Genomic DNA, 24,697 nt, shown 5'->3' with positions numbered 1-24,697 from the left:
CCAGTCCAGCGACAGCCCTGTTCAATCACAGGATACCATATCCCCTTTTCCTTCTCCACAAACCCCCAACAATAACCTTGTCTACTCCTGAGTTACCCAATTCAATTCCTGCCTAAATTGAAACCTATATAAGCTTTGTCCTTTTATACCTTTGTGGAATCTTGGCTCCTACAGGTGGGGCTCTTTTGCTGACCAACTCAATAAACCCATTGGTTTCTAAATCTATGGTATTGGATTTGGGTTACGATTTGGGGGCTTTGGTTCTGGTTTGTGGCAGCACCAACAACTTTACCCACAATGCTCACAGCAGTCCTTTGAGGTAAGTGCTGTTATTATCCCCATTTCATAGTTAGGAACCTGACAGGGTAAGTGGCTTACCCATAATCACACAGCTAATAGGTATCTGAGGCTGGATTTGAACCTGGGTCTTCCTGACCCCAGGCTTAGCTACTGATGGAGACCTAAGTAGGTCTGCTGAATCTCAGAAGTAGGTGTAATGGTAATTTAAATTTGAAGATCTTTCTCACCCATTAATAGGCCCATGTGACCTTACATCACAAGAAGCCTAAGTCACATGTGGTGGGAGGAGCTTGCTGAATGAGAGGAAGAGGAAAGAGTGGAACAGGAAATGCTCAGAGTAATTAGAGCTGAGGGAGAGAGCAGAAGCAGGCATGCTAGCTATGCTGTGAGTGTGTTTGTGGGAAGGCCCCAGCAGGGGGCAGAAGGCTAATGGGATAGCAAGGCTCCATGCTGTGATATTATATTTTAAGTTTCTTGCTGTTATGACAAAGTGGGCTTACTGGTTTTGGGAGCTGGTTGCTGCTTGGATGGGTTGGACTTATTGGTTATGGGATTTGGTCCTCTGGTGTCTGAATAAATGTTTTACTTCTCCTACCTTCTATATGGAGAATCTCTCGTATTTTGTGATACAGAACTACATAGGCATATTCACAATTATTGTTGATGTTGTGTTTATTGCCTTGCTGATACAGTAGGATGAACGAAAGTTAATTCAAGATGAGTTTCTGATTGTCTTGGTTGGGTTGGCATTTCTCATAATGAATTCAAACTTTTTTATTTTAAGGGCTCTGGCCAATGAGGCATTATAGCCCTCTATTTTTCCCTTGTCCAGGAGAGGATGCCAGCCCTGAACTGCCTTTGGGAATTAACTGAATGCTATGCCCTTGTTTAGGATCTGAATTGAGCTTAGGAGCTGAATTGAGTGGGATCGAGGGCTTCCAGACAGTTTGGGGTGGGAGGAGGAGAAGGGAGAAATACTAGGTTCCTCTTGACCTTAGGACCCTGATCTGATGCCATCCTCACCTGCTCTGCTGTACCATTTGATCTTCCCAACAACCCTGGGAAGAAGGTGCTATTCTTATGCTCATTTTACAAATGAGTAAACCAAGGCTGAGAGAGGATAAATGACTTGCCTGGAGTCACACAGCTAGTAACTCAATCATAATTCGAACTCAGATATTCTAGACTCCAGGCTCTGCATTCTACCTGGTACCTTGTGGCAAATTCGGGCAGACTTCAGGTTTCTCATCTGTCCTCTTCAGACATTTGTTCAGCAGCAGACTTTCCATAGAGATTTTCCACGTACCCTAACCCATCCTGCCCTCACTGTCTTATTTACTTCTTCAAGAAAGCCCTGTGGAATGGGCATGCATAGCTTCTGGTACAGAGAGATGGCTCTGAGGACAGGCTTGAGCTTCTTGTCCTTCCAAAACCGGCCTAGTGAACCAGCCCAGGATAGGATGTCCCAGAGACAGTGCTATGACCCTATGATCTAACCTGCCACTCTTCACAATTTACAGCTGAAGAAATTGAGGCCTGAGAATGGTGAAATGATTTCCCCAAAGTTGGAGACAAATTGAATCTCCCTAATTAGTTCTCGTTGCCTCCTCTCATAACACCCCATGCTTATCCCTGTACTCCTCCAGTAGAATGTAAAATCCCTGAGGGCAAGGGGATGTTTTGTGACTTTTATCTCAATGTCTGGCACACGATAAGTAGGCACTTAGCTGCTTAGTGGGTGAGGGAGATAGGATGAGAGATCAGGTCAGTTGCTCTAACATCAAACTCGTAGGAAGTTTGAAAGGAAGAGGTCTTGCCTTTGGTATTTTCAGGCCCATTGCCTGCTATAGAAAGCATTCTGGTTTTTATGAGTCTGTCCAAGTTTGGCAGAAACAACGCTTTAGGGAAGCAGATGGTGCTGAGAACAGAAGTAAAAATCTTTTTTAGAACTCTCAGTGGGGGAGGGGAAGAGTTGCACTTAGATTAGACGATCATAAATTAAGACCTAGAAGGGACTTTAGCTATCAGATCCAACCTCCCTCATTTTTACAGATGAGGAAACTGAGGCAGAGGGAAATTAGGTGACTCATCCTGTTAAGGCAGAATTTGAACTCAGGTCTTCCTCACTCTAAGTCCAGTCCACTGTAGGGAGGGATGGGGAACTCAGGGGTATTAAAAACAGCCTTAAGAGCAGTGGTGTGGAGACAGTTCCAGCTTGGAGTTGTTTCTTTACTACTTTTAGCTGTTGTAACCTCGGGCAAATTAATTCCACCTCCCAGAGGACCCTTCTCGATCACCTGCCTCACCTGGCTTCTCCCAGAACCTGTTTTGCTAGGGGGAGTTTAGGTTCTAATGCAGCTAGGTAGGCAATGTGGTTTATGAGAAAGGGAGTGGATTTGGAGTCTGGGAAGCTAGCTTTCACTTTCAACCTTGTTGTTTCCTGGCCCCAGGCCTTTTCACACACTTCTGGAAGGACCTCTTCACTTGTGACTCAGAATCCCGCCCCCTTCCTTCCTCCTCCCTTCCCTCCCCCCCCCCCCCAGGCATCCGACCATTTTCAAATTATCTCATACCTAACTAATAACAATAGCTAGCATTTCTATAGCTGAAGTAGGTGTTATTATCATCCTCATTTTACAGAAAAGGAAATTGAGGCAGACAGAGGTGGTGGCTTATCCAGGGTCACTTAACCTAGTAAGGGACGGAGGGGAAATTCAAAGGCAGGCCTTCCGGACCCCTGGCCCATCGCTCTATCTACTAGTCCCTGTTACAACCTATTTATCATTTTACATAATGTTGTACCGGAATAAGCTCTTTAAAGGCAGGGACTAGTTTCCTTTTTTCATTTGTTTATGCAACCCAGCACCTAAACTCAGCTTAACTGAATGATTGTGGTCACTTTCCGTCTATGGGTCTCAATTTACCTATCTGTAGAATGGGGTTGTTCGGTCAGGGAGAGACTGGGGATACATTAAGAAATGAAAAAAAAAGTAAGAACAAAAAAAAATCAATTAAACATTAGCCTGAGTAAATTGTACTTGTACTACCCCTCCCCCATCCCTTCCCCTCCTCCAGGTTGGTAGTAAGCGGAGGAAATGGTAGCGAGGGACAGACTGGGGGCTTTTCCCTAGCTGGGGATTGGGGGTAATTCTGTTGTGTATTTTTACACCCAAATTTCAGGTCCACTAAAGCCGAGAGCGAGGGCGGAAGAACCCCAACGAGCTCTCTCGAAGGCTCAGGGGCGGTGCAGCCTGCCTGTCCCTGGGGCGTAGACCGATCCACCCCTTCGCCAGACCGACGAGGCCAGCAGCTCCTCCCGGGGCTCCGAATGGGTGTAGGTGGCTCCGAGGTTCCAACCTCCGCCTGCGGTCTGCCCCCACCTTCAGCCTGGGGAGCTCGGAGGCCGAGGGAGCCACTCGGAAGGGCTGCGGAATTCCAAGATCTGGACACCCCACTTCGGGCGGGTATGACTGTCTTAGGCCAGTTACGAAATTTTCTCTGTTCTTCAGTCTTGGGAGCTCCCCCTAGCAGTGTTCGGAACTCCTTGTTGAGTCCCGGCCCATTCCGAGCTTTCCCTGTGCTCGGCATTCGAAATGACTTTGTCACTAACCCCAGCGTCACCCCCCATCCTTGTTCTAAATTCCTCTCTTCTCCACTTCGCCCCATCACACCCTCTTCGTCCTCGGAGTTTCTAGCTCTGCACCCTTTGTCTTCACATCCCCGTTCCCCCAGGGTTTGGAGTTTAGGAGTTGTCCCATTCCTGGGGTCCAGGAGACCCTTCCTGGCTCAGCCTGCTTGGCTTGCCAGGCAGCAAAATGCCTGCCAGTTTGCTTTGAGTACCCATTGGAGAGCAATACTCGGGTGGCACTGCCTCCCCTATCCCTTCATGCCCCGAAACGGAGCCTTCTTGTGGGGAAGTCCCAATCAGTCCCCTCCTGTGGCTGGGAGAAAAGGGAAAATCTTCATGCCACTCTAACTTCTGAGGGAGGGGTCGGGCCGGACTCTGAACACGTAGCTAAAAGTTTCCATAACCCATCTGGTTGTCCAGCTTCCGCATCCAGCCTCCTCGGGGGAGCCGCCTAGCCTGGCAGTCCTGAGACGGGTACCTTCATTCTGGGGCAGCTAGTGGCCCCCAGGTCCTGGGAAATTCTTTGGCACCTTCCCTCTGGCTTCTCTGTATGTTCCAGACTAAGCGCTCTGGTACACTTCTAAAGAAAGGTAAGGGGAGGGTGATGCTGTGGAGTCCAGGGAGGGGCAGGGAAGTCCACCATTTCCTGGGTGACTTTGAGCCCAGGACACCACGTGGATCCACAGTCTCTTTTCCTTGTGGTGGTAGTTGACTGATTCCTCACTCAGGGAGAGAAGTTGGGAGAAAAGAGGAAAGAGGTAGGAGGTTGTTATTAAGTGCCTATTAGGGCAGATATTACTGCCTCCACAATCTTAAGTCACAGATCTCGGCTGAATACTGAGCAAAGGTTAAACGATTCTCCCCGACTCTCCTCTTACCTTAGGAGCTTTGTAATCTATTTTGGTAACTGTATTTCAATAGAATTGGTTTCCTTTGGGATCCTCTGTATTTTATTTTATGCATTTAAAAACATTATTCTGAAAAGGCACCCATAGGTTTTCTTCAGATTGCCCAAGGGAACCAGGACCCCAAACACCGAAAAAGTTAAGAACTCCTCTGTCAGTTTGTTCAGCCATGTCTGACCCTTTGTGACCCCACTTGGGGTTTTCTTGGCAGAGATGCTGGAGTGGCTGGCCATTTCCTTTCCAACTCATTTTACAGATGAGGAACTGAGGCAAACAGAATTAAGTGAATTGCCCAGAGTCACATAGCAAGTGTCAGATTTGAACTCAGGAAGATGTCTGTCAGTTTACACCTTACCTTTTCCAGTATTATTTCCTACAATCTCTCAGCTAACTTAACAGCTCTCTGTGCTCCAAACAATTTTTGAGCTTTGCCACCTTGATGTATTTGCTTACTCTGTACCCTATGCTTGAAATGTCTTCTGTTGAATTCTGGACCATGCTCTTAAAAGCCCAACTCAAATGCTACCTTTTTCCTTTGTTCATTTTGGTTTAAAAAGGAACTCGAATGCTAGGACAATCATATCTCGGACTTCATATTTCTAAAATATTTCAGATCAATATATTTCACTTCATTATTTTTAAAAAACCAAACTGGTTTTATTATTTTATCAAAATGCCTGCTAAAATCTAAAGGGTCTTTTGCTTTGTACTCAAGGAGTAGGAGGATAACAAGTATCTGTTTTCCCTTCAGTCTTTACCTAGCTAAGAGAGAACAGGGAAATATTGGAGAGACTTTCAATCAACAAAATTGACAACTTATTGCTTATTGGGAGTGGTGTAAGTGAGCTAAGGGTCAAATTCAAGTTATAAATGTGAGTGGCTAGAATTTATATTTTATTCTAAAAACACTAAAAAGCCACTGAAGAAGCTTCTTGAGCAGAGAAGTGACAAGGTGAGATCAGCTCACTGTTAAGTGCTTGGTGAATTGAATTGGGGACAGAGACCTATCAGGTCTTAACTAAACTCTCTATCCACCCCTGCTCTTAGTAATGAAACTGTTCCTGTTTGCTGGTGCTGGACACCAGATGGGGAGAAAAATCATTCTGGTCTTTGCCATCATAGATGAATTGATAATTTACAAAATTATGAAATGGGGGCAGGCATGCCCAGTTCTTTGGACACTCTCCAAGAGAGATCCTGATTGGCAGCCAGAAAAAGGCCAGCAGTCACACGTTAATGAAAGCAAACAGTACAGAGAATAGAGACAAGCAGCAAAAGGGATACAGAGGCAAATGGTGGTATGAGGACAGGGGATGGGATGGTGAAGGCAGGCAGCATGGGGAAGAGGATGGGAAGGGGGAGAGGCAGAAAGTATCACTCACATAACCATAATAGATTTGGAAGCGCTAGACAGCATGGACCCATCGGAGCTGGAAGAGGGCTCAGGGGGCATGAGTTTGAGGTCTCATTCTTATAGGGTCTTTTTGTTTTTGAAACAGACCAACTCTTATCTGTGTCACCTTGGGATTAGTTAATTAACATCCACATCATCTCAAAGTTATCATCAACTTTTGATGTTCTGCTGATCTGAAGCTGTGGAAGTCTAGATTTTATGTATGGACCAGATATCATAGGACCAGAGCCCTGACAGTACCACCTATGGCTTTCCCTGATTCAGCAAATACTACCAGGAGGTGAATTTTGGTTAACATATGACACAGTTTGTAAATTATGCTTCTTGGATGTTTGGGATGATTTGTGTGTGACTTCTGCGTTCCCCTCTGTGATCTAATTTTCTGCTATTGCTCATTTATATTGGCTGCTTATAAACTTGCTATACTGACTAGAAGTGGGGTGATGGTAATCAGGGGGACCAGAACAAGATATAATTTTAACACAATGGGATTATCTTTTAGAGCAATGAGATATAGACCAATAAATAACTATACAATTCAGGAAAATTCTGAGGGCAAACCTTATAATGGGATGAGTGATTAGAGGAGAGGTGTCCTTCATCTTAAGGCAAATAGGAAAGGTTTCCTGAGGGAGGTAGCAGTTGAGCTGGGCTTTGAAGGAAGAGGGAAGGATTTCGATAGGAAGAGATTGGGTGATGAGTATGGAAGGGTTGCTAGTAGCTCAGCCTAAGTGGGCCATAGAGTATGAAAAAGGGAGGAGCATAAAATAAGGCTGAGGTGGGTTGGAGATGGACCACGGAAGGGCTGGAACTGCAAAGCAGGGAGCTGGTATTTTATCTCATAGGTAAGGGGAAATCACTGAAGATGTTTCAGCAGGGGAGTGATGTAGTCAGAGCTAGGCCATAGGAAACTTATTTTGGCAGCTGTGTGGTGGATGGCTTAGAGAAGGGGGCACTGCATCTGAGAGATCCTATTAGGTGGCTTTTGAAACTGCCCACATGAGAGGCAGTGAATGCCTTAACTAGGGTGGAAGCCCTTGAGTAGTGAGAAGGGGATGGATGTGAGATGTCCCAGAGCTAAGATGCACAGGACTTGGCAACTAATGGGATGAGGGGCCTGGAAGAGTTAGAGATGATTTTGAGGTTTTCCTCCTGCGTGAGTGGGTGATTCTATCAACAGAACTAGGAAAGTTGAGAGGAGCAATAAATTTTGGAGAAAGGTTATTTAGCTCTGTTTTAGACATATTAAATACAATTCAAGAAGCATTTACTAATTGTCTTCTTTGTGCAGGGCACTGTCTACTAAGACAAAGAAAAAAAGAATCCTTGCTTTCAAGGGGCTTACATTCTACTAGGAAATTATAAACAAATACAAGGTATATTTACAAGCACAAAGTAATTTCGGGGGAAGGGAAGGACAATCAAGGGAATATGGAAAGGTCTCATGTAGGAGTTACACCAGAGCAGAATCTTGAAGGGCATCAGGGCTTCCAAGACTTAGAGATAAGGAAGGAGAGCATTCTAAGAATGGAGAACAGCCGATGCAAAGGGGTGAAGGTGGCAGTTGAAATATCAAGTGCAAGTAGGCCAGTTTTGCTGGAAAACTGGGTGCATGGGGAGAGGTGGGGTAGAAATTTGTAACTGGCATGGAAATTACACTTGATCCAGAATGTGAAGGGCTTTAAATGTTGAATTTGAGATGCCAATGGACTGTTTAAGTGACAGCGTCCTATAGGTACATCCTAGGGTCTAGAGCTCCTCCCCTAGAAGTCATCTAGCCCAGGGCTTCTTAACATTGTGACATAGACCCCTTTGGCAGTCAGTCTAGTGAAGCTTATGGATCCTTTCTCAGAATCCTGTTTTAAAATACATATGATGATAAAGGAAACTGACACAAATACAGTTATCAAAAAGCAAGTTCATGTATCCCAGGCTAAGAAGCTCTGAACTAACCCAATCTACTCATTTTATCTTGAAGAAACTGAAGTCCAGAGAAGAAAACGACTTACCCAGGGACACTTAGGTAGTAAATAGCATGGGAAACTGGATCCTCTGATCCCAAATTCAGTGCGCTTTCCACAATACACAGCTGGAACTAGGATCTAGAGCTCAGGAGAACATTCAGAACTGGAGAGCTCTCCAGACATACACATTTGCAATTAATTGTGCCATGGTTTCCTCTTGTTAATTATTATAAAATTACATTCATTCATAATACCTTTACTGAGTACCTACTATGTACAGGGCCCTATTCTAGGCTCCAAAAGGGATATAAAGATGGAGAAGATGAGGTTTATAGTTTATAGTCTAGTGAGGGTTGAAGAGGGATGGGAAGATAAGATGTGTACATAAATAGCCAGAATACAAAGTAGACTGTGATGGTCCCACTGCATGGAGGTGATCATAGAGCCTTGAATGCTGTGCACATCCCATGAATCTTCAAAGGCTTCAGCTGTGGGCCAGGTGAAGCCTGTCTATGCCATGAGGACCAACCTGTTAAGTATGGAGAGGCTCATTGACAGAAAGCTGGCCACAGGGGGATGGGTTGTCTCTTTTATGTCAGTGGAAAAGCCCAGAGTGATGGATTTTGTTTATATATCTGTGCCATCGGTGTGCAGGGAGGGAGGGCTCACTCCAATAAGACCATGCTTGTGTGTCCTTGACAAAAAGAACATGATGAGTCTTCTAATGGAAGTACTTCTGTTGGCCGAAGAGATCACCTCTAGATGGGGGCTTCTGGGAAGGCTCCTTGGAGAAGGTGACATTCGGGCTGGGCTTTGAAGATTAGGGAGGATCTGCATGGGAGAAGGAAGTTGAAGGGCTTTCTGGGTGAGGTGAATAACTCGAGCAAAAAGATACAGATGCTGGAAAGCACAAGGTATGTTCAGAGGGTAATGAGCAAATTCTAGTGGATTGAGTGCTAGACCTGGAGTCAGGAAGACCTGAGTTCAAATCCAACCTCAGACATTTCCTAGCTGTGTGACCCCGGGCAAGTTGCTTTGCCTCTGTCTGCTTCACTTTCCCTCATCTGTAAAATGGGGATAATAATAGTATCTACCTCCCAGGAGAGTTGAGAGGATAAAATAAGATAATATTTGTAAAGCACTTTGTGAATCTTAAGGTGTTGTATAAATGCTGGCTATTAGTGGGTAAAATACTGGACTTGAAGTCTGGATTTGAATTGTACTTCCAGACCTGGAGCTGTGTGCCTCTGGGCAATTCACTTAACCTCTCTTACCCTTAATTTCCTTGTCTGTAAAATGGGTGATTTGAACTTAATGATCTTGAAGGTCACTGAGGAACCAGCGAATAGGACAGCATCACTAGAACTGGACCCAAGAGAGAGGAGATGGGTGGGAGGGGAGGAATCAGTGATAAGGTAGGGTAGAACCCAGGCTAAGGAGTTTGGACTTTGGTTTTTGACCACATGGGAGCCCTTCTTTAGGAAGACTGGTACCATGGAAGGCTTAGTCTCTAGTCCTTGCTCACTTGCTCTGTGACCACAAATAAGTCTTGCTCCTTTTTGAGGCCTCAAGTTTCTTTATCAAGTAAAATGAGGTTGAACTTGGTCTCCATCTCTAATATTTTGTGAGCCTGACTGCAATCAGATCGCTGACAGTAGAAGGGACACTGGGGCCAGTGTACAGAGTCCTGTACTAGAGCCATGTAGGTTGAAGTAGGAACGAGGAGGAGGATGGGAGTGATTCATTTCAAAGGAAGAACTGATGGGACTTTGGACTGGAGATGGAGAGGGAGCAGTCAGAGACAATTCCAAGACCTGAAGATTAGAGAATATTGGTGTCATTGACAGAATTAGGAAGGAGAGACAGTCTGTTGTGACAGGGAAGCTAAGCGCGCACACGCGCGCATGTGTGTGTGTGTGTGTGTGTGTGTGTGTGTGTGTGTGTGGATGACAGATTTCATTTTGGATGTCCCAAGTTTGAGGCAAAGGTGGGCAGTTGGAGATGCATGAGCTTAGGAGAGACCCAAGTTGAGATATACATTTTAGAATTATCCCCATAGAGGACAGAATTACATCCACGGAAGCAGACAAGAGGGAAAGAGTAGTGAGAAGAGCAGAAGGCCAATGACTGAGCTTTGGGAACACCCACAGTTGAGGGTGGGAAGAAGAGCCATAAAGTAGAATGAGAGAGAGCTCCCAGTGAAGTAGGAAGAGAACCAAGACAGTCGCCATCACAGAAACTAAGGGAGAAATTAATATCCAGGAGGAATGAGGGTGGTTAGAAAGACTGACTGCTGCAGAGGTTGAGGAAGATGAGTGTTATAGTACATAATGGCTATTTGATTTGATGGGGGCAGCTAAGTGGTCAAGTGGAGAGCTCCGGGCTTGGAGTCAGGAAGACCTGAGTTCAAATCTGGCATCAGACACTTACTGGCTGTGTGACCCTAGGTAAATCACCTAACCCTGTTTGCCTCAGTTTCCTCATCTGTAAAATGAGCTGGATAAGGAAAAGGCAAAGCACTCCAGTGCTTTCTTTGCTAAGAAAACCCCAAATGGGGCCGTGAAGAGTTGGACACAATGGAAAGGACTGAACAACCACAAAATTTGATTTGATGATTATGGAATCATTAGTCCTCACTTGATACATATTTTAATCCCTAACAATCTCTTAGAGATAGAAGGGACTTGGTCAGTCATCTGGCCCAACCCTCACTTCTCTTATGAATTCCTTCAACAGCATCCCCAAGAAGTCCAACCTAAACACCTCCAGTGAAGAGTCACACATTTCATATGTGTGCGGCCCCACCCTATTGTGATATTTCTTTTTTTGTTTGTTTTTTGTTTTTGTTTTTTGGCAGGGCAATTGAGGTTAAGTGACTTGCCCAAGGTCACAGAGCTAGTACATGTATCAAGTGTCTGAGGCCGGGTTTGAACTCAGGTCCTTCTGACTCCAGAGCTGGTGCTCTACTCACTGTACCACCTAGCTGCCCCGATATTTCTAATAATGATAATACAGCTGACTTTTATCTAATGGTTTCATGTTTCTTCTTACACTCACTAGCTGTGTGTAAGAACTGAACTTGATTTAACTCAATAAACATTTATTAAGTGCCTACTAGGTGCCAGGCAGCACTGTGCTAAGTCTTGGGGATTAAAATAAGAAAAAGGAAGCACTCCCTTCTGTCAAGGAGCTTATAATCTAACCGAAAAGACAATACACAAAAGGAAGCTGAAAAGGGAAGGGTAGAGGGGGACCACCCAGAACAAGGGTGATAGAAAATAGTTTCCTGGAAAATGAACCCTCTATAAAGGAAGGCTTTAGGAGGAGTTTATTGCTTGCCCTCCAGTCAGAAGGTGGGGGTACTGTGGGGGGGGTGTGGGGGGCGGTACGGGAAATGAGAAGATGTTGAATATCAAAAGCTGAGTCAGTCTGCATGGTGTGATTTGATTTCAGGTGATGGGAGCAGCTAGGTGGAGCGTTGAGTAGAGCACCAGCCCTGGAGTTAGGAGGACCTGAGTTCAAATGTGACCTCAGACTCTTGACACGCTTACTAGCTGTGTGACCTTGGGCAAGTCACTTAACCCCAATTGCCCTGCCTCTTTCTGGAAAAAACAAAAAAGATTTCAGGTGATCAATTTGTCGTGGGGGAGGCATGATGTTCATGGAGTGCAACCAAGCAGAGTTGCCGATGAGACCTGTTGGGCACGTGTTGGCTCTCTTTAAATATTTGCAGGGCTTTTGGTGAAAGATGGATTAGACTCATTTTGCTTGCCCCAGAGGATACATCTAGGAATGATGGATGGGAGCTGCTGGGAGACAGATTTAGATTACTGTAAGGTAACATCCTAACAGTTAGAGTGGTCCAAAAGAGGCGTGGGTTGCCTCATGAAGTAGTGAGTGCCCCATAATTGGAGGCCTTCAGGCATTGGCTGGATGATCCACTTGTCAGATAAGTTGTTGAAGGGCTTCTTGTTCATGGGTTGGACTGGATTGCCTGGGAGCTCTCTTCCCATCCTTCTACTCTGTAGCACTCTGATTTGTCCAGCTAGGTCATTGAGGGCAGCTATTACTTCTCACAAATTGTTGTTCAGCCTTCATTCTGGAAGAAGACTTATGACATCAGGAGGGTGATGTCTTGACTTGCAAGCAAATTGGATTTAAGATCACATTGCTAATAAGAGGGCTGGAATGGGAACCCAGAACACCTACGTTCAAGAGCAGGGATCTATCTGCAAGACTCCAAAGCTTCCCTTGATAGTAGGAAGAGAAAGAAGCAGATTTTTCTCTTTCCCATGTTAGCCATTATGTTGTTCCTGCTACAGGACCCTATACTCACACATTCTTTAGATCAGCCCTGTGCAAGAGGCAAGAAAGGAGGGAGAAGAAAGAGCAGCCCCAATGCCTGTCCTCAGGAAGTTTTCAGTCTAGTTAGCTCAGACTTACACACAGAGGACAATTATGTGCCAACCTATGGTATGAGCTGAGAGAAGGAAGGGCAAGATAGTGTAGGGGAAAGAGTCCGGGGACTTGAAGTGAAGACCTGAAGTCACATCCTGACTCAGCTGCTTCTTACCTATGTCACCATGGGCATTGTTCTTCTCTGGGCCTGTTTCTTCATCTGAAAAATGAGGACATTTGACCAGATGATCTGTAAGGTTCCTTCTGGCTCTAATTCCTATGAATCCCAGCCCTTATACTCGCTAGTGTGGGACCTTGGATAAAGTCACTTTCCCTTTTTGAGCCTCAGTGTCCTCATCTGTGAATCGGGGGTGATCCTCCTCCTAGTGCTCACCCTGCAGAGTTGTGAGGAGAGCTCCTGGTCAATTTTAAATGCCCTTAGACATAGGGGGCATTGTTATCAGGAAGGGCTGGGATAGTCAGAGATTTCCTGGAGGGAAGCTGCTAGGGTTTGAAAGAAAGAAAAATGGTTTATTTACTGCAAAACACTGTGGATACAAATAGAAAAGCAAGCTAGTCTCTGCTGTCAAGCTACATTTTAATGTGAGTTTGACACAGATAGGTTTCACCTTCAAGTCACATGGAAAGGTCCCACAGTCTTTGGGGTGCAGACACAAAGCATATGCTAATGTATCTTTAATGTTTCTACTGATGCTTCTGTCATTTCCAACGCTGAGCCATTCGAAGGACTGCGGGGGGCAAGAATTTGACTTTTGGAGGCAGAGGTTCTTCACCCAAAGAAGCCTCTGCCAGGTTATATCTCCATAGGGATTGCTCCCTGGGATGATGACTGCCAGGGCTGGGCTGGAAGCAGAGCCATTGGTATTGGAGGCCAGTTATTCCTAAGGTTCTGAGGGCCAATATCCTGGACAGACACTGTTGGGGTGTGTCTGAGGGGAGAAGTGGTGGCTGAGATGGTGGTGGTGGTCTCCTGGTACATACCTCCTGTCTCTCTCTCAGGGTACCTTCCTCCTATAGCTAAGCTGATCCACCCGAGAAGTGTAGGAAAGGGAATGTTATGGGGTTGGGGAGGGGATGGGGAGGAAGAACATGAGTAAACGCTAACTCTGCTTCTATTCTGTTTGTGGCAGGTACAGTTGAAATGCCTGAAGGCAGGATGGTGGAGGCCTGAGGTACTGGGGTGAGAGCCGGAGGGCCCTCCCCATCTCAGGTTGACAGAGCAGAACATGCCATGTCTACCCCTTCTCCAGGAGGCCAAAAATGGCAGAGGACACCCCAAGCTTGAAGGGAGCCTTTGACATCTTACACCAAGCTGGGCAGGACAAACTCCTCTACCTCAAACACAAGTTGAAGGCCCCTCGGCCAGGTTCCAAAGCCAGCAACCTCCTATACGCCATGGTCCTCCTGACTCTGGGACAGAAGACAGAGGCCAGGATAGTCTTGGACTCACTGAGAGGAGATAAAGTGGCACTCTCTGTAGCTAGGACCTGGGAAGGGACTGAGCCCCTCAACCAAGAGGACCTTTTGCCATCTCAAGAGCAGGCAGACATTCCATTGGCTGTTGCCCGCATTTACCAGTTGCTTGAAGAAGAGAAACTATGTGAGTCTTCATCCCGGAACCAAGCCTACCAAGCTGCCCTGCAGGCCCTCAGCCTGTGTCACGATGCCCGGCTGCCCAGCATCCTGGCTGAGGCCCAGTCCCTGTGTGGCCTTGATATCCATGGAGCTGGGAGTTTCCAGATGCTCAGGTCAGATGTGGGCTGCCTTCCAGTGTCCTCAGCCCCAGCCTCTAGGGTCAGTAGTCACCCCTGGCCTATCAGGGCCAGGTCAGATTTATTGGCAACTGAGTCATTTCCTCTGTCCTTACGCTCTACTGGTAGTCCTGCCTCTTTTGCCAGCAACCTGGATATCAGTCAGTCCCCCACTTTGCCTTTCCTCACTCACCAGCTCCAGAAAAGGAGCCCCAGAGGCCCCAGTAAACTGTGTGGGGACCCTCAGACCAATTCTAATCAGGCTTCTGAACCACTGGCCAGGCAGGAGCCAGAGGAGATGAGCTGGCCTTGTTCTGACCCAGCCGCCTCACTCCCTGTACAGCTAAATAGTTCGGCCTCAGTGATTTCTGATCATCAGGCTCCCAGCTCCTCCATCCCCTCATCTCCTACAATCCCAGTGGCCCCTGAGACCAGCGTACATTCTCCTGTGGAATGTTTGGAAGCACTTTCTGATGCCATGTCTCTGCAGCCAGCCTCAATGAAGCCTGCAGAAACTCTTGTGTCCAGTGAGGATTTTGGGGCTCTCCCAGGATTGTCCCCCATGTCAGTCCCTCCTTCTGGGGAAGGGAAGGCCACCCCACTCTCTGTGCAAGAGAGTGATTTTCCAAAGAAGGCTGCAGGTCCAAGGCCTCCAGTCTCCACTCAGGATCCTTCTCCATCTCCATCATCTTCACTGTCCTCAGGACCCGAGCTAGACACAGGACAGCGTTTCTTCAGCTTTGTGATCCTCCACGCCCAGGAGGATGAAGCCATTGCCCTTAGAGTCCGGGATACCCTGGAGAGCCTGGGTGTACCCGATGGCACTACATTCTGTGAGGAATTTCAGGTACCTGGACGTTTTGAGCTACGATGTTTGCAAGATGCCATTGACAATTCTGCCTTTACAGTGCTCCTCCTCACTAGGCACTTTGATTGCCGCATGAGCCTCCACCAGGTGCACATGGCCCTGATGAATTCCCTCACGAGGAGTGAGAAGGAGAACTCCGTCATCCCCTTCTTTCCCCGGGAGAGCACATTGAAATCTGCCAAGGTTTCCTCGTTGCTGACTGGCTTGGTGAGCCTGGATGAGAGTTCTCCTGTTTTCTCCAAGAAAGTCAGTAGCACCTTCAACCGTCGAAGGCTACAAGCCCAGAGGGAAGTGTGGAAGAAACAACAGGAAATTCGGGCAATCCAGGAGCAGACCCAGCAGATGGCAGAGGACAGGGAGAGGGTCTTGCAGAAGGAGAATGCCCTCTCTGACTTAGCATACCACTATAACCTTCTGCATAAGCAGCTACAGAGTCTCACCATGGCTTTCCCAAATCAGATGTCCTTTGCTCAAGGCTACAGGATGCCGATGTCACATCCTTGGGCACATAGTCTCTCCCCCCACTTTGCCACTGCTCCCTCTGCTTTCCAGCCCAATCAGTTTATCCCATCTATGCCTTTTCCCCCTGTCCCCAGTTCAGCCCGCCAGCCGGACCCTCAGAGTGCTGGAGCCCAGCCTCTTATCATCCATAATGCTCATATGGTACAATTGGGTCTCAACAACTACATGTGGGGCCGGAGGGAAGGGCAGGGTCCCAGTGAGGAGGAGAGAACTGAGAGAGAGTGAGAAGACCCTGGAAAGGTCTGGAGCCTTTGCTCCATTGTCCAGCCATCCCTGCCGCCACCACTGGTCTGAGGATCCAGGAGAGCAGGCATGGGCCTGTGCCAGAGAAATATCCACAGCTGGGATTACAAATTTAAAACTGAAGGGCACTTGAGAAGCCCTTCAGTTCAACACTTTCATTTTACAGATTACATAACTGAAGCCCAGAGAAGCCCAGACTTCCCTGATATCACACAACTAGTGATGGCCAGAATTGAGAATTTAATCTCGAGGATGGCATGGAGCGATAAGAGCTGAAGAAAGCATAGCTATCATCCCTGTTCGTTGTCTGCTCCCTCTTTGTGCCCCTTGTGGGACTTGGAAGTCACAGCATTAAAGAGAGCCACAAAATTGTGCAGGTAGAGAGATGCAGCATTTTCCTCTTCTTCATTTCTTTCCAGGGTCTGGAGAGGAGCCTTAGTTGAGAGCTTCCAGCTCAGAACCTCATCATGGAACCAAAATCTGATTTTAATCTTCCCTATGGCATCCCCTTCTCCTTTCCCTGATTTTCCACTTAGACTCCAATCCTTGTGACATGGATGCTAGGCAAGTCGGTCTCCCTCTGCTTGGGCCTTCTGGGTTTGGGATTTAATGTATTCGAATGTATGGGGAGAGGAAGGAAGGAAGGAATGATGGGAGAGGTCATTACCACCATCATCAGAAGACACAAATGGATTTTGTGCCTAGAACTAGGCACTAGAACAGGGTTAGTTTTCTTTGGGGGGTGGTGTCTTTGGATAGATTTTGGGCGATCCATGAATTTGTATGGAAAAAAAATGACATTTTTATTTTCACCACCTTCCAACTTAAATGTAGCATTTCCTTGCATTATGAATGCAAGCAATAGATGCTGTTCTGAAAAGGAATCCATAGGCTTCACCAGACAGTCAAAGGGGTCTGTGACATAGAAAAAGGGTAATGAACCCTTGGACTAGATGGAGGGGAGATGAGGGGAACAGATAGAGTCATATGTATACACACACACACACACACACATATATATATATCTATATGTCTTCACCTATATTAATCTCATCTTCCCAGCTGACTGTGTCTCATATATATGTGTGTGTGTATGTATGTATGTATATATGGAATCTGAGATCAGTATAGTTGAAGACGTCCTTACTTCCTGTAGGTCGCTTTATAGAAAGAATCTGAGTTAAAGGCTCCTGAAGCCCATCTCGTCCAATCCCCTTTTGAAGATCACAGAAGAGGAGAAGGAACCTTCTCTTCCCAAGGTAGCCTTTTCCACTTTGAGATGGTTTGGATGGTTGGGAGGTTTCTCCTGATGTTAAGCTGAAGCTTAGCTCTCCGCTTCATCCACCTGGTTTAGATCGCTGAGGCCAAAGAGAACAATGCCTCTTTTCTCCGACAGCTCCTCAAATACTTAAAGCACGTTTTAATGGCAGATGACAGTTGCCACACACTACATATCACTTTTTGAGGCCCCCCCCCCACCCCTGAAGTCATCTTCAGGCTAAATGTCACTGATTTTCTTATTGGATCCTTAAAGGCCCTTCACCATCTTGGCTGCCCTCCCGTACATCCTGCAGTTTGCTAACGTCCTTTCTAAAATGTGCCTCTGAGTACAGAACCCTAGTTTCAGGTTGTACTCTTGATTTTTCCTGACTTTACCATGCCAAAGAAACCTTTTCACCCTGGAAGCTTACACTGGCCCTAGACTTCCCACATTGGAAGTACCCCCTGCCCCTGCCTCCTCTCCGTCTGATGTGCTGCTTCCTCCCTGAATCCCCATGTGAAGGAGGAGGTGCAGGCCAACCATGTCCTCATTCTTCTCCACAGTGCACTCCTGACTCTCTGGACTTTCTTTCTAACATGGCCCTCGGCTTCGTATCTCCATCTGTCTCCCTCCTTTCTTGCTTTTCAGTTTCCTTTCATGGGTGGTCTTCCCCCATCAGAATGTAAACCTCTTGAGGATAGGGTCTATCTTTCTGTTTGAACTTGTATCCCCAACTCTTAGCATAGTCTCTGGCATACAATAGGTGCTTAATAAATGCTTGTTGAGTTTCTGACTGGGGAAGGGTACAGTTAGTGCTATCATGAGATCACATGAAGGTTCTGGGGGGCCATCATAACACAGTTGACTCATTGAGCTTACAAACGGATGAAAAGCCCAGATCTTTTATCAGATGAACTAGCTAGGCCTCCCCCATCTTATATTTGTGAAGCTGATTTTTGTTTAGAGAGCCCAAGTATAGAAGATCTTACAGAGCTTGGGTAGTAGAAAGAGCTCTGGCTTTAGAGAATCTGGGTTCAAATTCCCCCCCTGTCAATTACTGTTAGTAAGTAGGGCAAGCCTCTTAACTTCTTTAGGGCCTCTGTTCCTTATCTGTAAAACGGGTGTTTAAAAGGCCCAGGGTAAGCACAGATCTCTGGGGTGCTCCACTGGGCATTTCCTATTTTTTCAGCCGCCATCAAATCATTAATGACTTCTCTTTGGGTCCAACTATCCAAGCAGAACTGAATCCACCTAAATGTATAATTGTGTAACCCATATTGCTCTATCAGGGAAGAAAATTATTCCTGTTTAATATATAAGTTGGACTTGAGGTCTCTTTCAACTTTGAGAGTCTAAGATTCTGTGAAAAGCACATGGGAATCTTTCTGTCCTTGAGTTTATAATGACCTGGGAAGCCACAACTTACTTTAGTACTAAGAGGACCAATAGTTTTATCAGGGTAGGCACTCTCCATGGACAGATATAAATCCCAGCCTTGCTTCACTCAACCTTAGCAAATAGTTTCATTAGAAGCTGCAGGTGAAAAAAAAATGGACCTGATGTCCATCCTGTGGTGATGGACTTCTCCAAACTCAGCCAGGCTGGTCTTCTGGTGACAATCCTATCCCCCAACCAATCCTTGAAGTCCTTACAGGAAGGCCACCAGACTGGCCAGGGCTGGTTAACACTCTGGGCAGAGCCTCGGTGATGCTAAGGGTACCATGATGTTCCTATGAAGAAATGGAAGAAGGCTTTGGTAGAACTTGGCATAGGGTTGACAAATTCCCTTTTCCTTCCATGTTGGTGTTTGGGGGCAATGGATGGTTGAACTGAAAGTTGAATCAGCTCTTCTGTAATAAATATTTATTGAATAATTCTTTGTGTCTCCCAGTGTCCCTGCCCTCTAAATATGCACTAAAAAAGGGAGAAACCCAACTTCTCAAGCAGGGAAGAGCAGGCCCAGGCTCAGGCATGAGCTAGGTGAACTGCCCATGGCAGGCTAGTAAGAGAGGGCTCAACTTTGGCTGAAGAATGTTTTGGGTTTGTTTTTTTTTTTAAATATTGGAGGTGGGAAGGACAAAGAAAGGAGGAAGTACCTTTTTAAGCCCTTTTGAATATAGGAGATGGAGTCATGATACTTGGCTTCAAATCCCAACACTTACAAGCTTACAGTCCCAATGGGCCAATCATTTAACTTCTCTGTGGTCTCACTTATAAAACTGAGTTGGAGGCGATAATCCCAGTAACTACCCACATCAAAGGGACATTTTTGGGGGAAGTCACTTATAAACCTTAAAGTACTATATAAATGTGAATTGTTAGTATTAATAAGTAGTACCAGGTTGCCTAAAATGGTCTCTGTAGATTATTAGAGATTAATTGATTATTAGTTATTAATCAGGCATTTACTGTGTCAAGCACTGTGAGGTGCTAGGAATACAAATGCAAAAATTGAAACAGCCTTTAGAAGTGCTAACGTTCTCTTAGGGGAGGTGACAAAATGTGTGTGTGTGTGTGTGTGTGTGTGTGTGTGTGTGTGTGTGTATTCATTGTAAAGGTATAAAGGTATAGGTTGGCTGTCTTAAGAGGCCTCTTTCAGCCATGGGTAGTATGACATGAATAGTGCAGGGAAGGTCCCTTTCTCCATAATCTTTTCCCCCTACTGGCCTATTGATATCAGAAATTCCATCTCTAAGGTGTCATTCCTTTGCCGTTAAACATTGCATTTTTCCTATGACTCTTTAAAAACATAGCCCAGACCTTGGTGAATTTTTTGTAAAAAAAATCACTGGCTCAAGAGTCAGAAGACTCTAGGTTCAGCACCAGCCTCTGGTTCTTAATAGACCCAGGTTACCTTGGGCAAGTTCAGCTTCAGTTTTCTGCTAAATGACACAGTGGATAAAACACCAGGCCTGGAATCAGGAAGACCTGAGTTCAAATATGATCTCAGGCATTTGCTAGCTGTGTGACCCTGGCTAAGTCACTTATCTCTGTTGGCCTCAGTTTTCCTCATCTGTAAAATGAGCTAGAGAAGGAAATGGCAAGCCACTCTAGTATCTTTGCCAAGAAAACCCCAAATGGGGTCACCAAGAGTTGGACATGACTGAAGCAACAAGCCTGATTTCAGAAAGGTGGTGCTGAGGTGGTGAACCTTGGAGTGAGGAAGCCTAAGCTTTAGCCTCGCCTTGGATATATACTAGCTGAGTGACCATGGGAAAGTTATTTAACCTCCCAGTAGCCCCAAACAACTTGAAGACTAAGACTAACAATGGAGAGGAATTACTGACTTGGATCCCTAGGTGTTTCTATACCAGGAGTTCTGTGTGCTTTGACTTGTCAGGACCAAAGGTGCCTGGGGCCTATTTTAAAGACAGGTAAGTAAGGGCTTAAGGGAAGTTAGGAGAATTGCCTCTGGTTATATCTAGCAAGTGCTGGAGGTAAATTGAGAACTCAGGGCTGACTAAATTGATGCTCTCATACCATGCTGACTCTTACCTGGAGAGGAAGAAATGGACTTTTGATTGTAGGTGAGAAAATGCATACATTGCTGGGCTTGGGAGTCACAAAGACCCACTTCAAATCCCTACCCCAGATTTTATTGGCCTAGGGACCTCCCAGGGGAGGAAACTCCTTCTACTAATGCAGGTTGGCACTATGTGACTTGAGAGTCTTAGAAAGCCACCTGGCACAATTAAAGGTTGAATGACTTGCTCAGAGCAGAGCTGCCTATCGTCCGCTAAAATCCTGCCTTCTGGGAATAGCCTGTCCCAGTCCTTGGTCTTAGTGCCTTCCCTCTGAGACCACGCCTAATTTATGCCATAAATATCTTGTTGTAGTATGTTGTCTCCTCCATCAGATTGTGAGCTCCTTGAAAGCAGGGATTGTCTTTTGCCTTTTTTTTTGTATCCAACAGCACTTAGCACAGTTCCTGGCACATAGTAGGCACTTCATAAATGTTTATTGACTGACTGGCACATAGTAGGTACTTCATAAATGCTAGTTAATCGCTGACTGGGAAGTTGGCATCAGAGGTAGGATTTGGGCTGAGGACTTTACTACAGTAGGTTGTTAGGCTCTCTTTACAATAAGATAGGATGTAGCTTGTTGTTTCTGATTGACATTCAAAAATAACCAGACACATCTCCTAGGAAGTGGGTAGGATGAGTGATAAAGCAGTTCCCCTTTCTGAGGCCCAAAGGCCTTATGTGACTTGTCTGAAGCCATATCAAGTCCCTGGCAGGCCAAGACAAGAAACCACAGCTCTTTCTACCAGATCATGCCTTTCTCTAGTGACATAAATGTTTTTTGCACGCTAACCAATCTCAGCCACCCTATAAAATTCACAAGCTAGAAATATCTATAAAAGAGCCAATAAAACCACACCTTCTGCCCTAAAAATAAATGAAAGGCATTTTAATTTTTAAAAATTATTTTCAATTAATAAAAATATTTTCTCCAACCTCCTTCCAGTTAAAACAAAAAAGAAAAACAAAACCCTAGTAACAACTATGCACAGTCAAATGAATTCCCAAATTGTTTGTGTCTAAAAAAAAAAGTGTGGCTCTTTCTGCACCCTGAGTCTATCGTCTCTCTGTGAAGAGGTAGAGAGGTAGAATAACATTGGCCATTGATGAAAAGCATTTCTTTTTTAAAAATTTAATATTTTATTTTTTCCCCCAATTACATGTAAAAACAATTTTTTTTTACAGTCACTTAAAAGATTTTGAATTCCAAATTCTCTCCTTCCCCTCATTGAGAAGGCAAAGCAATTTGATATAGGTTATACACGTGTGGTCATGTAAAACATATTGAAAAGCATTTCTTAAGTGCTTACTCTGGGTCAGACCCTGTGCTAAGTCAGGAACATAACACACAGAAGAGAGGGGAGGACAGGGGTGGCCTCAGAAAGGAGCTTTGGTCTAGGAAGTTCCAGGGATGGGAAGTGGAGCCATAGGGAAGTCTGTTGTTACACGCTTTCCAGAAACACTGGTGGTATTGATTTGCTGGCCGCTGGAGTGACTGCCAAGTTGGAATGGAAGCATGGCCTAGTCTGATGCTAGGAAGAGATGGTGTACTTTGTGAGTTTGTCCTTTTGACTCACCAATCGGGATTCCTTGGGCCCAGGTAGAGAGTTCCAAAGTCAAGAAGGAGGCCAAGATGGAGAGTTTGTAATGGTTACCTCATATGTGTGTCTATAGGTATGTGTGTTTTCACACACACACACACACACACACACACACACACACACGTACCTATATTTGTGGGTGTGTATGTATGTGTGTGTGTGTATATGCCCAAGGTCATGCAGGCACTGTCAGAGCCAAGATTAATGCCTACGTCCAGTGATGTTATGTTCAGCACCATAGGTTGGGGGCTCTTTCCATTTCCTCATATTGCCTTTTATACACAGTTCAGGTAGTGCAGTGGATAGAGCTCTGGGCCTAGAGTCAAGAAGACTCATCTTCCTGAGTTCAAATCTTGGCCTTACTAGCTGTGTGACCCTGGGCAAGTCACTTAACCCTGTTTGCCTCAGTTTTTTCATCTGTAAAATGAGCTGGAGAAGGAAATGGCAAACCGCTCCAGTATCTTTGCCAAGAAAACCCTAAATGGGATCATGAAGAGTTGGACAGGACTGAAAAAATAACTGAATAACAACATGTCTGTCTCATTTACTACTGGGTGAAATGAGGGGATCAGTCTAGAATGGTCTCAATAGAACTTTCCAGTTCTGAACTGCCTTTCAGACATCTTGAACTGGATGTCCAGTTGACATATAAACAGAACCTATTATCTTTCCCCCTAAACGTGGGCCCCTCCTGCCTTCCCTATTTCTATAGAAGGCATCACCTTCCTCTTGGTCCTTCAGGTTCACAATCTAGATGTCATCTTTATCTCCTTTCTATCTCTCTAGTGCTTGCTCGAGCGCTCTCCCTCCCCCCATCCAAGCTGTTGCCAAGACCTGAAGATAAACACCTTTGAAACATCTCTAGAATAAGGCCCCTTTCCTTCTCTGCCACTGCCACCACCTGGTGCTTGTCCTCATCAACTCCCACCTGGACTATTACAGTAGCTGCAGTTGGGTCTGCGGGCCTCAAGTCTCTCCCCACTCCAATCCATCCACCATTCAGCCACTAAAGTGATTTTCTTAAAGCACAGGTCTGACTATGTCAACCTCCTACTCAACAAACTTTAGGTCTCCCAATCTCCTCCAGGATCAAATACAAAATGCTCTATTTGGCATTCAAAGCCCCCTCCTACCTTTGCAATCTTCTTATGTGTTACTCCCTAATCCATACTTTTTAATCTTGTGATGCTGGCCTCCTGGCTGGTCCTCAAACACGACACTCCATCTCTCAACTCTAGGCATCTTCGATGGCTGTCCTCCATGCCTAGAATACTCTTCCTCTCCATATTTACCTTCTGGCTTCCTTGAAGTCCCGACTAAAATCCCATCTTTTACTGGAAGCCTTTCCCAACCCCTCTTAACTCCAGTGTCTTCGCTCTGACAATTATCTCCCTTTTCTCCTACATATAACTTCTTTTTACATATTTCTTTGCATGTTGCTTCCTCCATTTAGATTGGGAGCTCCTTGAGGGCAGGGACTGTTGTCGCTGTGTTTTTTGGTTTTGCCTATTTTTGTATCCCCAGTACCAAGCACAGTCCCTGGCACATAGAAGGTGCTTAATAGATGCTTCTTGACTGACTGTTCTAAGCTATAGTTGTTTGTAGCACCAACAATGCTGGGATATTCATTTCTTCCAAAGCCCTTCTGCCTCTAAATAGAGATTCTATACCCTGCTATCCTCATCGCCACTTGCTACTGCAAGGCTACTGGGAGGATCTAGATTTGAATTCTGACTGCTGCTTACTGTATGACCTTGGGCCCTGGCTCCCTCTCCCTTAGGATCTGGAGGTGTGTTTGCAGTTGGGGACAGGGAGAGTAGGGACTGCCCTGAATAACCTCTAATGTTCACCTTGAAATTCCATCTTCTACTGTCTAGTAGAAGACAGCTGTGATGTAGTGAAAGGAGGATACAGAGCCAGAGAACCTGGGTTCTAAGCCTAGCTCTGCCCCTTACTGCTTCAGCCACCTTCTCTCACCCTCAGCTTCCTTATCTGTAAAACGAGAGGGTTTGGACTAGATGATGTCTGGGATTCCTTCTAGGTAGGATCTTATAAAACCTGAGGCTGATTCCTAATCCTATTGCCAGGGGCGATATCACCCCGGGTAAATTACTTAACTTCTCTGAGACTCAGTTTCCTCTGCTGCAAAATATGCAACCTTGTGACCTCATAGGAGCGTTGTGAGAAAAGTCCTTTGTAAACCCTAACATTGAACAGAGAAGTGAAAATATCCCTTCCAGCTGTGTTCTACAGTTTAGCCAACGTTCTGTTGCTTTGGGTCTGAGATTCTAGGATAT

General features: G+C 45.6%; 1 protein-coding gene across 4 annotated transcripts; it reads left to right on the top strand.

Moving 5' to 3' along the window:
- Positions 1-3,433: 3,433 nt before the first annotated feature.
- Positions 3,434-19,149, top strand: TICAM1 (toll like receptor adaptor molecule 1). Of its 4 annotated transcripts, XM_036762588.1 has the most exons (4): positions 3,434-3,764; positions 4,349-4,518; positions 6,333-6,527; positions 13,761-19,149. In XM_036762588.1, the coding sequence occupies exon 4, from the start codon at positions 13,891-13,893 to the stop codon at positions 15,994-15,996; it is 2,106 nt and encodes a 701-aa protein (XP_036618483.1). In that variant the 5' UTR covers positions 3,434-3,764; positions 4,349-4,518; positions 6,333-6,527; positions 13,761-13,890; the 3' UTR covers positions 15,997-19,149. The 4 variants fall into 4 exon arrangements, with proteins under 4 accessions (XP_036618483.1, XP_036618491.1, XP_036618499.1 ...); XM_036762596.1 differs by lacking the exon at positions 6,333-6,527; XM_036762604.1 differs by lacking the exons at positions 4,349-4,518; positions 6,333-6,527.
- Positions 19,150-24,697: the final 5,548 nt, after the last annotated feature.

Source organism: Trichosurus vulpecula, chromosome 1, assembly GCF_011100635.1.
Source record: "Trichosurus vulpecula isolate mTriVul1 chromosome 1, mTriVul1.pri, whole genome shotgun sequence".
Taxonomy (NCBI): domain Eukaryota; kingdom Metazoa; phylum Chordata; class Mammalia; order Diprotodontia; family Phalangeridae; genus Trichosurus; species Trichosurus vulpecula.
This window is presented reverse-complemented; position numbering and strand designations above follow the sequence as displayed.

Excerpts from the sequence above, each read along its gene's own strand:
- TICAM1 (XM_036762604.1), top strand. The coding sequence starts at position 13,891 with ATGGCAGAGGACACCCCAAGCTTGAAGGGAGCCTTTGACATCTTACAC.